This window comes from Cariama cristata, unplaced genomic scaffold (genome assembly GCF_000690535.1).
Source record: "Cariama cristata isolate BGI_N322 unplaced genomic scaffold, ASM69053v1 scaffold1094, whole genome shotgun sequence".
Taxonomy (NCBI): Eukaryota; Metazoa; Chordata; class Aves; order Cariamiformes; family Cariamidae; genus Cariama; species Cariama cristata.
The window spans coordinates 20,924-38,594 of record NW_009613251.1 but is presented as its reverse complement, the minus strand read 5'-3'; the positions used below and the strand labels follow the sequence as shown (position 1 = coordinate 38,594).

At 35.4% G+C, this 17,671-nt stretch overlaps 1 protein-coding gene across 1 annotated transcript in view; it reads left to right on the top strand.

The window, feature by feature from the left end:
• Window positions 1–1,294: 1,294 nt before the first annotated feature.
• Window positions 1,295–17,671, top strand: part of ZBTB49 (zinc finger and BTB domain containing 49) — a 17,106-nt gene continuing 729 nt past the window's right edge. The window contains exons 1-6 of the mRNA XM_009698922.1: window positions 1,295–1,474; window positions 3,692–4,797; window positions 10,916–10,962; window positions 14,579–14,652; window positions 15,367–15,449; window positions 15,540–15,701. Coding sequence (XP_009697224.1) covers window positions 1,323–1,474; window positions 3,692–4,797; window positions 10,916–10,962; window positions 14,579–14,652; window positions 15,367–15,449; window positions 15,540–15,701 — 1,624 coding nt within the window. The 5' untranslated portion in view covers window positions 1,295–1,322. The remainder of the gene's footprint in view (window positions 1,475–3,691; window positions 4,798–10,915; window positions 10,963–14,578; window positions 14,653–15,366; window positions 15,450–15,539; window positions 15,702–17,671) is intronic.

Below are 17,671 nucleotides of genomic sequence, written 5' to 3'. Positions count from 1 at the left end.
TGTCGCCTGCTCTTGGTGCAGAGCCCGCCCTCCCCTCGGTGCCCGGTCTTGTCTTCTGAGGCAAACTCTTCCTCTCTCCCCCTTCTCTGTGCTACACCTTGAGCCTGAGCTTTAGCTAGGCAAGACTGAGGGGACCTTGAAGTGGCAGTTTAAGCATAAATAGCGACTGTGTTGTTGGGGTTACTCTTGTTCGGAAGCAGCTCAACGTGTCTGCCTTTTCCGTTGGGAGACAGGCACCTGATGGCTGAGGCAGTTCGCATTCACAGGTTGATAAAGTACTTGCAAGGTGTTGTGGTGGGAGACGTACACATAGAAAAGCAATTACCTGGCAAACAGATGAGCTTTCTTTATTGTAGAGCCTGGTAAAAGACACGGTAAGAATAAATAGAATGAAAGTACAGTATAATAGCCCACCTTAGTACAATGGGAGACAGTGAATCACAGGCTAACAGACTAAATTAAAATGTGGAGCCTTTAGCACTCATGAGAATTGAGAATGGGGGCAACCGAATTCTTGTCATGCTTAACCTAAGGTGTTTTTTCTGCTTCATTCATTAGAAGACTAGAAGTTCTAATTGCTCTAATAGTTGGAATTTTCCTCTCCTGTTTACAAGTGTGCAGGGGAAAAGTTTCATCTTTCTTCAAAAAGAAAAGGAAGTATAGAATTAAATGTAAAAATGTTGTGTGAAAATGTTACTTGTCTTCAGTCTCTTCAAAGAAGTGATTTTTAAAAGAGACTTTGTATTGTATTAAGAAAAAAGTACCATACTGACTTGTCTAATGAATCTAATGAATCACGTGGGAAACGTGCTTAGCTACAACAGCAACAAATAAGGCATAAATACTGCTACTACAGTGTTCTCCCTTTTCAGTTTAGAGGGTGAAGAAACTAAGGTTTTCCTCTACAAATGCTATCGATTTTGTAGGTGTGATATGTTTCTGCCTTAGAATCTAATTCTTGTCGAAGTTGTCTAATTTGTTGGTTGGTTTTTATTTTGTGTGTGGTTATGGAGCTCTGTTTATTGGCAGCGCCATTAGCACATTTTTGCGGAAGCTCTTTGTTGTAAGCAAAACTTCGTTAAAATCAATATTTCTTATGTATATTGGTGTATATCTACCAGTGAGCAGTACTGTGACTCATCTTTAATCAGAAAAATGTCATTAGAGCTCACATTGCAGGTGTAAACTGAAGTCTGTTTCCCTTGGGAGCTAAAACAAATTGTATAAATGTTCTTCATATTCTAAATTCATTTTGCAGTTTAATATTTAAAATTCATCTTAGCATTTTATTTCATTGTAGGTAATTTAAGTGATTTTCTAGCATGGACACTGTTGCTAGCCATAGTTGTCATCTTCTCCAGCAGCTACATGAACAGCGCATTCAGGGTCTTCTCTGTGACTGCATGCTGGTGGTAAAAGGTGTCTGCTTCAAAGCACACAAAAATGTATTAGCTGCTTTCAGTCAATATTTCAGGTATGTGATAGAAAATCATTCTTTTTAAAAAGTGAACTAAATGCTGTTGGTTGAGATTTTCTCTGAGAAGGGTATTTTTTTCTGGTATTTGCAGACTAAGTGTAAGGGGAAAAGTTAAATTGTTTGTCCAGAGATAAATCTGTACCCAGTATTTAATCTAATTTAAAAACTGTGGCCATCCTAATTTATTTTCTAGATATACCTGGTTAACTACTACACTGAGTTTGGCATTTTCTTGACCCTTATTTGCTTATGGTGCTTCATATAATGGATTCTGGCATGGACATGAATTTAGTATTTCAGTATGAAAAGATAACTCTTTTCAAGGAGCAGAGTGAGCAGAGCCAGATAAGGGATACAATTTCTGGATAGTGTGCGTTGTTTAATTTCATCAGTTATGTGTTCAAAATAAAATCTGAGTATATAGGTTGCATCTCTATATATAATATAGAGATAATATAATATGAGCCAGATAAGGGATACAATTTCTGGATAATGTGCGTTGTTTAATTTCATCAGTTATATGTTCAAAATAAAATCTGAGTATATAGATTGCATCTCTCTATATAATATAGAGATAATATAATAGCTAATGTTATTGCATCTTTATTTAGAACAGATTCTCGGAGAGACGTTTGTGTTTTAAAGTATACAGGTGGCCCATGAAGCCAACTGGTTCTGTGTAGCTCTCATTGATGCTTCAAATTTTGGAGGAATCCTGGATCTCCCAACTTAGTGTTTCATGTTAGTTAGGAGTACGCTATTAGATCTGGTAGCTTTTAGACCTTGCTTCTTGAAGCATCTCTAAAATTTGACTACCAATTCTTATGTAAGCAAATTATTTTTATGTTATAACCAGGGAAAAAAGATGCGATGTTGTTTTTCTTTTTTCTTTTCTAGTGTTGTAATCCTGATGATGAAGTGAAATTATGCTCAAAGACTGAATTTTTAAAGTCGTTAAAAAGAACTAGGCCCTCAATTCTTGTTAAAATTCAATAGGATATAAGTGACTAATTAATTTAGACTATCAACCCAGATCTGTTCATTATAGTTCTGGTTTTAATTTAGATAGTATGGGCTGGATTTATGAAAGAATTTGGATGTGGGCACTGGCTTCAGAGTAGCCTCTGCATTTCTGAAGTTTAAGTCTAGATTCAAATTTGCTTAAGATTCAGAGCCCACTGATATTATGCCCACCTTTAACCAAAACCTAATCTAAGAGTTAACCCACAGAGAGGAATCATCAAGTTCAAGTCATTTTCTAGTGTAGGAAAATACCTACATAGGAGTGACCTTGACCCCATTTATGTATCATAGTTTACTGTGAGATTATTAGGATGGAGACTGGGGGTCTTAATGGAAGGGTGTGAAGTTCCTAACTGAGGCAGAGTACAAACCCACTTAATCTAGGACTGGTTATGCATGTAAAGAACTACAGCTCTGATGCTAAGAGTACTTTACATCAAATAGTAAGAAGTTGTGTGAATTCAGACACTTTAAGGATTCAGTGACAATTCAGTGGGTATTGGTTGGATTGCTGTTCTAGGCTTATGTACCTGTATTCTTCATTATTCCTTTACTTGGTTCTCATCCAATACCAGTAAAAAAGTTGTTCTTTTTTTTATATGAGAGAATAAATTGAAAATAATGCCATCCTATTGCTTACTATTACCATCCTCTCATCTACTTGTGGAGAAAGAACTAATAATAAGAACTTCAATAACGTTTACTGATAAAGTTTGATGGACAAGCTAACTTGCCAAAAGAGACTAGTTTAGCTAACTTTGAGGTCTGTCTTCTCCTTTTTAGTAGAAAATTTCTCATGCCCTGTTTTATTTGCCACGATGGAAGGAGAAACACTATTCTGAGTTTGCAAATAGTCTATAAATACACCACTGCACCTAATATGCAAAGATCATTGGATAGGAAACCATGAGTACAGGGTGTGATTTCAAAACATTAAAAAATAGAAAATTAAAGTTGCATAAAGGATCATTTGCTTTGATTTGTACTTTAAGTGTACTAGTGTAGGACTAATATATGAGACAAGTAATTGAGCAGTTTTGAGACATTCATCTGTAAAAACAGCAATCTAGATAAGACCATATAGTGTAAATTTTTGTTTCATACCAGGCAGTCTGTTTGAGGTGTATGTGTATTTTTCTGTAAAAGTGCTTGTGAATTACTTGTATTTGTATATTTGCCTTATTTTATCAGGACCCTTTTCCAGAATTCTTCAGGCCAGAAGAATGATGTCTTTCACTTGGACATTAAAAATGTAGGTGGCATAGGCCAGATCTTGGACTTCATGTACACCTCTCACCTGGATCTTAGCCAGGACAATGTACAAGCTATGTTGGATATTGCACAGTGTCTCCAAGTGCAGAATGTGCTGAACATTTGCCACACCTTTTTAAAATCTTCTACAGCGGTAGAGCAAACAGCCAGCATGCCTTGTAACAGTGTATTTTCGCTGCAGAATACTTTGACTGCAGATACTAGCTGTGCCAATGACAGTTATGGAGCAAACCTATTGCATGAATGCTCATCTGATGCACAAGCTAACAAAGTCTTGGCTGACCACCATTCTCATGCATCACAGTCTGCTAATCTTCATGCACCCTCAGGTGATGTACAGAAACAACCACAAGACTCCTTAGGTGGCAACTGCACAGAGCTTCCATTTAAGCAACCAAATTACTATTATAAACTACGCAACTTTTACAGTAAGCAGTTCTATAAGCAAAATGCTTGCTCTAATCATGACAGAGGAGCAGAACAATCCTTTTCTTACAACACGTCTACAGAAATAAACACAGTAGAGAATAATTCTTGTACGGTCAATCACTCTGAGTGTATCCTGGAAACCTCTGATCATTTACCATCAAACTTTCTGGTTCAGTCTGTGAATGAAGCTGCTCCAGACCAGGATGCAGAAAGCACGCTTATGCAGCCCACCAAACAGATGCAGCTGAAAAAGGCAATACACCTGAAAAAGTTAAATTTTCTAAGATCTCAGAAATCTGCAGAACAGCCACCTGAGCCTAAAAGAGATGACAGTAGAATAACAGGAGTAACTGAATCTATAAATGAAGGTACCATGGACATGACAAATGTTAGAGTTCCTGATGAAAAAGAAACTGAAAATTTAGTGAATTCTGAGAATTTTGAACAAATTGTTGAAATTGAAAGATCTCAAGGTCCTTTGGAACAAGAAGGGCAATCACAGGCTCTTCAGTCGCAGAGGCAATATACTTGTGAATTATGTGGGAAGGCTTTTAAACATCCAAGCAATTTGGAGCTCCATAAAAGATCTCATACAGGTACAGTTATTGATAACTTGATCTGCAGACCAAGTATTTCAATTGAAGAGGATGTCTTGCAGTATCTCTTGATTCAGAGATGCTGGTTAAGGGTCTACTTTCAAAAGGTTGTTGTTTTGGCTTTTTTTTTTAAATGAGTAATCATACAGGAATAAAGACTGTAATACTGAGTTTAGCTGAGAGTTGTAGTAGAGATTTCTCCTTCATATTTGGGTTTTTTTAGGGTTCTTTTTCAAAGAACATTGTGTGATATTTCAATGAAAATTTTATTTTTGTCTGCCATTTGGAAGAGGCGTTTCTAGTCAGATGGCCCAGAAGTCCAAGTCGGATAACAATGAAAAGTGTAAATGGGTAGAACACAATACTACAAGTGTTCTAGATGACCTAGTTCTCTCTGATCTATATTCATTGTAAGATACAAGTGATTAGGGCTTGGTGGTCATTTCTTTGTAACATGTACAAATATGCTTTATAATTAGTTTGTCCTTTTTTTCCTAGTGTGAACAACTTTCATTGTGTTTACCTAGAGAGTAGTGCTCTTGCAGACAAGCAGGCTGCAGAATGAATGGGAATTTTGAATTAATTTACTTTGTTTTAAAGGCTCACAGGTAATAGTATTTTTAAACCTAATATAGATTTATTTCTAAGTATTTTTTTATTCTAGTGAAAAACAAGACCTAGTCTAACTTTTAAGTAAACTAATTTGTCTGTTCAATTTAACCAGCAAGTTCTATTATATTTTTACAACTTTAGATAAGTTTTTTTAAAAGGCTTTTTAAGAATTACCTTAGCTAGTCAAGTAATACCATTGATTCCAAGTCCTTGAGATAGCATTATTCCTGAATAAGCTGTTGAATATTTTTTACCTTTATTTTTCCCTGTATTAAATATACAAATGCGTGTGTCTCAGTCTTGTCAAATAAACATGACTTTGCAGATGAACATAGATGTATTGGTACTTTGACAGTAAATATGAATCCCTCTTAGCAGACATTAATTTCTTTTGTTAATTGATCCTTAGTATTAAAAATCTATTTTTCCATGTTATTAGTAGAAAAAAATCTTTCCAGAACCTGAAAATATGAACATTTTGCATTAGGTTTCTGAAGTTTTCATTTGGTATCTTTGACTACTTCTGTATGTTCACATTACTAATACTTTTTTTTTAATTTGGTCTCCTGTGAAATAATTGCATATGTCTTTTACCTAGATCTTCTCTTTGCCTTGTTTTTTTTTGAATCTGTTATCTGATTTGAGCTGACATCATCAGGTATATTTTAATATCTTAGAAATTTCAGGAAAATAGGTGATTGGATAGAAGATAGAGCATCTAGAGAAGTCTCAACTGAGGGAGAGACTGAAGTCAGCAACATGTCAGTTTGTGCTAGAGAATCTGTGTGAAAGAGGGACAGCAACTATGAGAAACCTGTTAGATTTGGCCCTTCCTTAGGCATCTCAATCATTGGAAGAAATCTGGATTTTTTTGAGTTCTGGTGCCTATTAACTACTTGTTTTTTTAAGAATGTGTTGCTGAGTGATAGACTTAATTATTGTATGTTTCTGAGTCTGCTAAAGCATTTAAAACATGAGGTTCAAAGTTTAGCTTACCTCTTCTAATGTATTATAACTTAAAGGACAGAGGAGTGGACTAGGTACTAAGCTTTATAGAAAAAAGAGACTATAGCCCCTGATACAAGCTTTTTACAGATTTTTTTTTTTTTTTCTGTAGACACAGCATGCAAATGCTTACAAGTGTAGGAAGTGGAAAAAGAGGAAAAGGGTTGCAGTAGCTTTGGAAGGTTATTTATGTGTGTTGCAGTTAATTTCTTTGTTCTTATTTGAGGTCTGTGTATTTACACATGCTTCCACTCCACTCTGGTAGATGTTGTTTCACATTCCACAATGCTACCTGACATGAACTAGCTTTATACATTGTGTAAGAAAAGTGATCCTAACTTTGTTTTGTTTTTGTTGCTGTCCATGTCTACTAGTTTGAGTACACACTGGATTCAGGAATTCCACGCTGCTTTTCATACACTGTGTTCTTTCAGTAGTTTTCAAAAAATTCAGACTTGAATGCTACTTAATGTGGCATTAACGTTCTTCTATAGATGTGCTAAACTGATGAAGTTCAAGAGCATAAGTTTAGCAAATAATAAGCACAACAAAGAAGGATGCAAAAATCAAGGCAGGAGTATGAATACATAGGCCTGTTTGCTTGTCTGTTATTTTTAGGTCGTGTTAATTTGTTTTTAAATACCCAACTAGTGCAAAAAGAGTATTTGCAAAATTGCAGTTAATAGTGAGTAGGATGTTAATATAGAAAGGATCTGTACCTGAAGGTACAGGGCACATCTGTATCATTAATATTAGGTATACTGGTAATGTAAGTGTATGCTAAAAGCCATTTCCATTCATCTGCCACTTGAGAAAACACAGCAAATTGCTAGCTAATCAATTTTGTTTAAAAACATTAATTTTCTAGAACTAAGCAAAAGAGTTAGCAAGCATTTAATTATTATAGTGCTTACTGAAAGTCCTCCAAATCTGGCTTTGCTGAAGAGATGAAGGAAGCAAGTTACTAAAATGGACCTTTCATGCTGTCAAGCGAGTTTTTAACCCACAAATGACAACTCTTTCAACACAAGTGCTGTGGTGGCCTAGTTATCAAGAAAAAGCGCATGTGAAATTCTCTGTTCCTGAACACTAGGAACAACTAAAGAATTTACAGGTTAACATGGTTGCATTGATGAGTTTTCCATGTGAAGGACAGGCATACTGTGTTCAACAAAAGTCATTGTATTGGATTGTCTAGCTGTTTTAATTGTATTGCTAGAGATATTTAAAGGAATCTCTAAACAGAGCTTATTGCGTTGACTTGAAGATTGATTTTGACTTGACTGGATGTTTTATAATTTATTTTTTTTGTTAGATTGACTGGTCTGAAAGAAGGAAGCAAGTATATATCTCTTACATAGTCCTTACCTGTCTAGGAACATCCAGTGGTGTTTTTTTGTGTTTGTTTGTTTGTTTTGTTGTGGTGTGTTTTTTTTTAAAATATTTTTAGGAAACATCTCAAAAAACAAACCCCACAACCAAAAAAACCTCAACCCTGTGGAAAGAACTCTTGGCAGGATGGAATACAACAGGAGCAGAGTTACACTGACATGTAATACACTGTTGATCCTCAGCCTTTTCATTCTGAGCTTTGCTTGAGCAAGTGGCCAGCATTCAATGCCTTAGTTGGTCCTGCTTCTCACCTTTGTGATCTCTTCAGGAACTGTATTTCTGCCTTCATGCCTTTCTCCTCTGGAACTGGCACTCCACTGCTATGATCCCACTACTGTACTTCATCTCTTCTTGCAGAGTGTTGAACAAGAAGGATGTAACAGAAGATAGAAAACGCAAGGCAAGGGTTCAAAAGTAAAGTCCCCATGATGTTTGTTTAAGCATTGTCTTAATTGTAGTTCAGTTACTACTTTTCCCCAAATTTTCTCCACTGCTGTTGATCCAGCCATGGTCTTTGAGAAGGTTACTGTTCTCAGATAAGGTTTTTAGTTTGGAATTTAATGACAGCCATAGATTCATAGGATAATTTAGATTAGAATGGACCTCTGGAGGTCATCTAGTCCAATCCTCTGCTAAAGGCAGGTCAAATTATATTGGGTTGTTTTGCTCGTGACCTCGTGCAGTCAAATTTTGGATATCTCCGAGGACAGAGATTCCACCTCTCCAGGCAACCAGTTTCAGTGTTTGACCACCCTCATGGGGTAAAAGATTCTTTTCCTATACCTAATCAGAATTTCGCATGATCTAACTTGTGTCAGTTACCTCTTGTGCTATCACTGTGTATCTTCAAGAACAACCTGGTTGCATCTGTCTTCTCATTGCATGTAGCCATCAGGAAGATTTCCTGTTTGCCTTCTCTTTTTAAGGCTCCAGATATAGTCTCACCAGTAAGAAGAATCATCTTCAGCTTGCTAGCTGCACTGTTACTAATATGCCCTAGGAAGCAATTAGCCTTGCTTTACCTGGGGGATGCTACAACACTATGAGTAATTTAGTATTTGGGCTAGAATTCATTCTTGGAATAGACTACTTGATATGCCTGGTGGTTTGGAGTTTTATGCAGGTACAGAATTGTTCTCCAAAAACTAATTTGATGTTTCTTTTCAAACTTTTTTGTTTTATCTTTGTCATGGGGAAAAAACCTCTTTGTATATCAGTACAGTTATAATTAGGCTGCATGCAGCCTACAACAACAGTTTTGAGAAATATGAGCCTCCAGTTCCCTCCTTCCCCCTCTAGTTACTTCAGAGTGGATTTCTATTCAGGCAATATTCTTTGTGTCAATAGTAACTTCTTTTTTGGTGTAGGTAATTTCTGCAGAAATTGCTACTGGTGTTTTTTACCCTCCATTTCAAATTACCTTGATATTTTTACGGTTGTCAGGAGCCTTCCCAGTTGGCACAGATCTGGCTCCCTGTTGGTTTCATTTATATTTGTGTTGTCAGTACCAGAATTTTTAGTGTTTTGCCAATTTAGAGCCATAATGAAATCAAGCTTCAATGCTTTTTATAGTTGAGTTATTGGTTTCTTAATTTTTATCTTTAATTGAATAAAAGCTTTCTTGAAACGGCTGTAAGACTTCCATTCTTCATTAAGTAGAAAAAGTAGTTCTGGCCTGACATACAGTGTCTGACAACTGCAGGATTGTTCTCTGTGAATCCATGTAACTGTGTATGTTTACTCTGTGCGTAAAATCTAAGAGAATTGCATTTAGTCCTTGATCCTGAAATATGTTGGAAGAACATCACCTGTATTTGGCAGCAGGGAAGGAAAATGGAACCTCAGCACCTGGATATTGTAGATGTTGCTTGTAACACTTGCAAGGATGGAGGAAGAATACTGATGTAGAGAATACTTGATGGAAGGGAAGGCTACAAATGACCAAGAGGTGTTCTGTAAAATCAGGAAAATATAATTATAAAAAGTAAATAAAAATCTTTAGATGGATTTTGAATCAGCACGGAGGTGAAACACAGTGTAAGATCTCTTTTTCCTTCTGGAAATATCTGCATTCAGAATCACAAGGATTTACACTAATTTTGCTTCCCTGTACCTGTGGACCAGGTTATATATGTACTTTTAACCTATAGTTAGACTCATGAAAATATCATTAGAAGTCTGTCATTGAATTCAGTGGTATTTGAGCATTATTATTGTTTTAAAAATTCTAGAAGGTGCGCAGAGATTTTTATCAACAGTGTAAAAACTAGGAAACCAAGAACTAAGCAGTGAGGAAAAAACCCTACCTTTAATGAAATACTGTGGAGGAGAAAAAGTGATTAGAAAGATACTCATCTCAAATTGACAGCTGGAGAATTGAAGTATTGTGCAGCCACGTTCTAGATTGAGAGTCAAGTTATTTTGAAAAGCTAAAGTGGGCTGTACTAACTTTTTACTAAAGCTGCTCATACATTTTTTTGATATTCAAGAATACCAGTTTTATATGTATAAATTCAGAATTTTGGAGCAAAATACTTGGGTTAATTATCAGATACCCTTATATAAGATGAGAATTTGAAGGCAAATACATATTTGCTGGAAGTGAATGGCTACTTGCTATTCAGAGATGTATGGTACACATGGAACAGAGAAAACGGAATCCTTCCAAATTAGCTCCTCTGCATTCCTTATTCTTTTTAAGAGTGGGCCTTTATGTGTACAAGTGGAAAAACTGGTGCACTTCCCATAGCTGCTGTTGTTGTAGGACCTTGTCATCTGTTTTGTTCTTTCTGGAGGTATGGTACTACCCCTTTCATTTGGAAAAAAAAGTGTTTAAAAAAAAATTATGAAACACTCCCATTCACATTAAAACTCTTCTACCTACTTGTTTTGAAAGATAAATTCTGTTTCTGAGCAAGTCTGCCTTATAAGCTTAAAGATAAATGCTGTACTTCTCTCTTGAATTTCCCCTTAAATATATCGGTAAGTGTCCTTTGGGGGATATTTTTACTCTTCCATTACATGTTTTAAAAGGAAGTATACCAATTTAAAACATTTGTATTGTATTGCAACTATTAGAAGTTCTGTGTTCTGTTTCTTCTCCTTTTAGGTGAGAAACCTTTTGAATGTAACATTTGTGGGAAACACTTCTCACAGGTGGGAATATTTTATATTATGGTACTTACACTTGAAATGCATATGTGTTGGTTCTAAAAAACTTGGGTTTAAGTCTATAGATATTTTTTGTTCAAAGACACTTGAGGGATAAAATACTAACATGTCTTATTTGAAAATAACATGTTAAATGTTTTAGATTTCTTTGATCCATTTTGTAGCTTTGATTCTGTCTGCTCTTGGAGGATGTTATGTATCTTACCTTCAAATGAATGTTTAACTATACTGAGCCACAACTTTATTTGAAATACAGAGAACATTCATTCTCAGACAGTTCTTTTGCCTTATGCTTAGGGATATGTTGTGAATAGCATTTTTATAGTCAGATAAAAAATTTATATCCATATAATTGGGCTCAGTTTCCTTCTGTGAAAAACAACAGCACAGTCTGAAGTGACAAAACTCAGCTATGATTTTAAAAACATCTCCTGTGAAATTCCTTACTTACATACAGGGCCTAAGCTTTAGCTGTCTTTATTTTCCCTCCAATGCTTGCTTCCTGTTCTGGGTACAACAATTAATTTGTATTTCTACAAATTTGGTGCCTAGTTGTCTCATGTTTCCAAAATGTCTATTTCTTTTGTGTTTTCTTGGTTGGAATATGTGCACTTAAGTACAGGAGATGATAGAAACATGCATATTTTTATACAAAGATTAAATAATAATAATTACTGTTGAATAACTTTGGTCTTTCTTATGGGTCCTGGTTTAAGGATTAGAATTATGCGGTCTTTGTCTATCCACCCACCAGTGCTTGCACTTCTCTTGCTCCAGTTTTGTAGTCCACCAGTGGGACTTCTTTGACCTGTGAATCTGATGCAGTTGCAACCTCCACTCTGTTACTAAATATAAATACAACCCTGCATCCAGTGAACAATACTGTTTCATCATGCTTATCAAACCATTTGAGCAAAACTGGGTCTGCTTATTAGGCAAAGAAAGTGCGTTTTCATTCATTTTGATGACTGAACTTCCAGTTATTAAAAGCAAAAAGTGGACATTTCCAAATTCCATTAAAAGTACTTTTGGCGAATGGAGTGGTATTCTGTATGACTACTGTGGGGGAAGAGGGAATAAAAAAGCTTCACACACTCAGAGTATGTGACAGGCATAACAGACTCCTCATGCAACACACATTGCTCCTCTTTAATTAAAAACAAACACACACCCCAACAAAACCAGAAATTTCTGCCTTTAATTAAACACTCTTAAACACCTTATCTCCCCGTTACCTCACTTGCCTGATGGTATAGGTAGATACATATTGATGGACAATACCTACACATCCAGAGTACGAGCTATAGCATTCAGCTTGTGTGCTGCAGTTCTTTCTCTGGTCATAAAAGGGAACTTTCATACTTCTGAGGTGCTTGCTTTTGAATCATGCAAATAAGTGAGATTCCACCTACCAGAAAGTAAGATGCAAGGATAATTACTATCTACTTCTTGCTTAAAAGACCGTCTCTGATCTTGCCTGCAGCACAGAAATAGTAACATTTTTCTTATTTAAGCCTTCATGTTCTGCGCTTTTCAGACAGTGCAATTGTTGTGCCTGGTAGTATGTGTGCTCCTACTGAATGTCACTGATGTTCTTTGTGTTGGAATGTGAAACGGAAAATGAAGAAAGTAGGGAAAATTGACATAGGAACTCATAGTCTGGAACAAATAACCATAAATGTCTTTGATTTTTGGAGAAAAAGGTTCCTTTTGTACTTCTAAGGTTGCATCTTTCCTTACTACTAGTACACAGCCTGTTGCCATGTGGTCCTTCTCTAACTGGAGATCCAGGATATCGTGTTTTACCTCCTGACTACCTCCTCTGCAGAGCTTGTTTTGAGGGACCATATACATTCTTTCCTTCACTTTAAAAGCATACCAGCTGCAAATGGATGAAGTCTCATGTATCTCTGTAGTCTCCAAGTTTGTGAGGAGTGTTATGCAACCAGTGTCATTGTGTACCACCTTAAAATCTTAGGAGGAATACAAGTTACTGATGTTTTTACCTTTAACTGTGCTGAGACAAATAATAACAAGCATTTGCCCTCATTAAGAGGAAGTGACATAGGCTTGTAATAAATGGATCTACTTGCTACTTGCTATAAAATGTTTTTATTCTGGCTAAAAATGTCTCTATGGGAGCTATTTCAGAATAATTGTTGCACTTCAAATTCATCCTCTGTCTTTATCCAGAATAGTTTTCAAATGCCTATGATATGATTTGTTTTGTAGATAAAGTTTCTGTCTTTTGTAAGTTGTTCTCAAATGCACCTCTGCTTAAAATCCCTTGTCTTTGCAAAGCAGAAATTGTTCCATGGAAAAGTCAGTTTAGTCTTCTTCCTCAGAAATAGGATGCCTAATGTCCTTCTGAATGGATTTCAGTATTATAAAGTTTGACCTGAGAGAACAGGTTAGTCATACTGTTGAATGAAAAATTTATCAGGGGTTAGAGAAAGCTCATTCAGGGTTCAAATAGTGATCCATTTAATATTGTCCTCTGTGTCTGTCTGTCTTCTGTGTCTGCAGTACTTTAGTTGTGGTATATTATAAGCTCTGATCACAGTGATTGACCATCACAGGTAATTTATTATCTAAAGGAGTTGGAAGAAATGTCTGATGGGTCTTGTTTTTGTTGTCTTACTGTGACTGAGGAGGACATGATAATCTTTGCATCCCCAGTTTTCTTTCCTGATTGAAAGGACTTAATGTTCCTTTAGTGTACTTCGATAAAACCAGGCAGTTGCCCATCAAAGAGAACAGAAGGGTTAAAACCTGACTGTGGAAGTATGCACAATTTATGGAACATCTGCAGCTCTTCTATCCAGACTAGCTGTATCTTGTGCTTTGAGAACTGGACTGTCAGTGGATTAGCCATTCAGAGGCACCAGTGGCTTTAAAAACATTTTTTTTAAAAAAATGTTGGAATTAGTAAGATGGTTTTGTCTAGTCATTATCTGTTTTGCCTGCTAGACTAGCATGATTTTTACACGTTTGAGAGAGGAAAGATCTGTAATAAAAATTAGTTACCAGTAATCCCATTTGTTCATTTCTGTACTTCCTCTTCTGTTTTCTTTTGAGATGAGTAAATATTCATAGGTTTGGAGCACTTGACTCTGAGTATTTTATGGATTGAAAAATGTTTACCCTATTCTTTTCTTTTTAACCTCCTGGTAGGTGAATTCAAACATCCTGAGGTAATAATATTTTATTTGTAGGACAGGGAAAATGAAACTTACTAGTAATATGGTTCATGTTAAGTTTTCTTCTTCACTGCCATCTAGATAGTGTAATTTTCATTTATAATTGGATCTGTTTTCAACTGTAGGTCTTTCTTTTTCCTTAGCATTTGATTCCAGGCTTTTTTATTTTTTTTTTTCCTGTTCGTGTCAATGTGTAATTGCATTCATAAGCAATTGATCTTGAAATACATGGTAGTCTGTCTTTACTAGGTAAGAATGCTTGAGTTCATACGTGCTTTGTAGTCTTCACTGCCTTAGAATTAGGAATAAAAAGCCAGTCTCATAGTTCCCATCATTATCTTTTTATCTGTATACAACAACAGACTAGCTGAATTTAAATGTTTAAATTGCTGTCCCTTCAGGCAGGTAATCTCCAGACACATTTACGTCGACATTCTGGTGAAAAGCCATATATTTGTGAAATCTGTGGGAAAAGGTGAGTAGAATTGCTCATCTTAGTAAAGTTAACATGCTAAAAGTTGTTCATGTTTTCTTTCATTTTCATGATAAACTATGCTTATTTTGTTTAAAAGACAAATGTGTACTGATGGGATTAAAATACATCAATGTCTGCAAGTGTCTTGTTGCAAGTCTCAAGATAAACAAGTCACCACATAGTCTGTGGTCTTAATTTTTTCATATGTTGGTATCTTTAGTTAAGGATATACTGTTGTGTGTATTTTGAACAGTGTGAGTCACAATAAATCACGTGGTTTTGTACCTTTCACTTTTTTTTTTCATTATTCGGTCATAATTTTTGTTACATTTTACAGAAATTATGAAGTGTAGGAAATGACAAATTTAAGCATAGCATTAAATGTTTCTGCCTTCTGCTAACAAGTGACAGAAAATACGCACATTTAGGATTAGCATTCATACTTAAACTAAGTTAAATGCAGAATAAATTAGTAACATAATGGTGAAAAGGTTTTTTTGTGTTTTTTTTCATTTTTATTTTCTAGCATGAATTTAATTGGACATTGCCAGCTTCAGCATGTTTTTCTTAAATTCATCCATTTATCTGTATTTTAGATCTTAATCTTTGTTCAGAACATCAGTCATTCATCATAGTTGATTTCCACATGATAATCAATTCAGGAGAATAAAGATCTTATGGAAAGCCAATTTCTGTCATTATATTCTGTTACAGATTTGCTGCTTCTGGTGATGTTCAGCGTCATATTATTATCCATTCTGGAGAAAAGCCTCATCTGTGTGATATCTGTGGCAGAGGTATGTAAGAACTAAAGTTTCTGCCTCTGAGGTTTTTTGATTGAAATGTGAGGAGTCATTTTAGTCTCAGTGTCTGTCATATTTTTCTAGGATTCAGTAACTTCAGTAATTTAAAGGAGCACAAAAAGACCCATACAGCAGATAAAGTATTCACCTGTGACGAATGTGGGAAGTCATTCAACATGCAACGAAAATTAGTAAAGCACAGAATTAGGCATACCGGCGAGAGACCATACAGCTGTTCAGCATGTGGTAAGATTTACTTTGCATGGCTTGGTTGTGTGTGTACAGAATAACAATTAAGCAAAAGTATTTTAAATTGAATTACCATGTTGTGGAAATTTTTCACAAAATCTTCTGTCGTACATACTTCAGAGTCTTTCATTTGGTGAATTAAACTCCTTTAGCTGTTGTAAACCAGTTCAAAAACAAATTTTCAGTTGAAGAATAGAGAGAGGAAATAAGAGGAATCAACATTGTATGTGTACGTGTTTGCTAGAGAAGTACCGATTCTAGCTGCTTCAAAAATTGATTTATTTTGAGTATAGTCCTTTCTGATGGAAAGCTAGATTTGGCATCACATGGCTATCAATGGAGTCTTTTTTATTTATTTTTTTTTCCATCTTCTTTCTTTTTTTCCACTTGAATACTGTTCAGATTTAACTGCATTCAACTGTAGAGATTCCTAACAACCTTTTGCTATTTTGCTTCAGCCTCTGGAATAAAATCAAAACTTGATCAATGCTTCATACCACAGAACACCCATTTTCAAAATCTGCTAGATAGGTCATATATCCAGGTGGTCTGAAAATGGCTTTTTGATCAATGATTCATCATTGTATAACATAGTTCTCAGAAATTGCATTGTCTGTCCTTATATCATTTGATACTTAGCATCCTGCATACTACTTACTTTTCTGCCCTTGAATGCTGTTTATTTAGAACATGATTTCATTCATATTCTGAGGAATCAGCTTTGGAAGAGGGTTGCTCCATATGATAATGTCCAACTGCAGGAAGTTTTATTTGTAATGTCTTGAGGCACAAGAAAAACTAATACTATCAGGAGGTCTTGCATCAGAAGGAGGAAATACAGATATGCAGGATATGAAAGTACAAACAAACAGTTGTGTTGCTGTCATTAAAATAGGCTTATTTTCATCTTGTCTTGTAGTGGTCTTTTGATTATTTTTCATTTTAGTCAAGTCATCTTGTACTGAGAAGGTAACAGTTGTGCAAAGAGGATCTGATCAAGCATTAGGAAATCATTCACATTATGCAAAACATCCACATGTATTATTCCAGGAATTTGTAATCTTAATGTAACTCTTTAATGCCTTTTCTGAAGAGAAATCTGGACAGTAGAATAAAAAGTATGATGCTGAAAATTGAGACTGCAGTTTTACTGGGCTTTCAGATAATACAGTTCATTTTAGGTGGTATCTGTCCACACAAAATAAAATAATCTTTAACCTAAGTAAAAAGAGATAAAATCACAAATAGGTACCATCTTATTTCTACTGTCCTAAAGAATGTGAGGTGTCTGAATCATGTAGCAATTCTGGAAATTAATGCTCTCTTGTTCTGCTTGTTCTTCTACACTTTGCCTTGGTTCAGCCTCAGATACTTTTTTCTTCGCAGTATGGTAATCGAGCTTATTTGAGCCTGTGGTTCTGAAAACAGGCAAACAGTTGAATATTTTATTGTATTCTAATAATTACAGCAATAAAAACCCTACAGTTTTGACACATTCTCTGGCTAGAGTATAAAAAATGGACTGCAGCATTATGTTAGCTCAAAGTTGACAAAAAAGCTAACTTTGTCAGCACTTTAAGAATAGGTCCTTGGTAATGAACAAACCACTACTTTCTATGATGCAGTTCTCACTAGAAGAATATATTTAAAAGCTTACCAGCTTCTTGTTTTTCCAGACAGACAAATTAAATTGATTATTTAAAAATTTTTTTCCTCCACGAAGATTGATACAAACTGAGAGCGCTTACAGCTTTCAAATACTAATGGATATTCCTGTCTCTGGAGAAAAAAACTGAAGCAGAAGAAACAAGTCATTGAATTGTAAAAATAGATGGAACTTGTTCGAACCTGTTCTAGATAATCAAAGTACCATGGCTGGGACATACCATACCTTATCACTTGGTATTTTCTCTAATTAAGACATGTTTATGCACTTGTGTCAAGAACAAAATCTTAATCTGTCACTT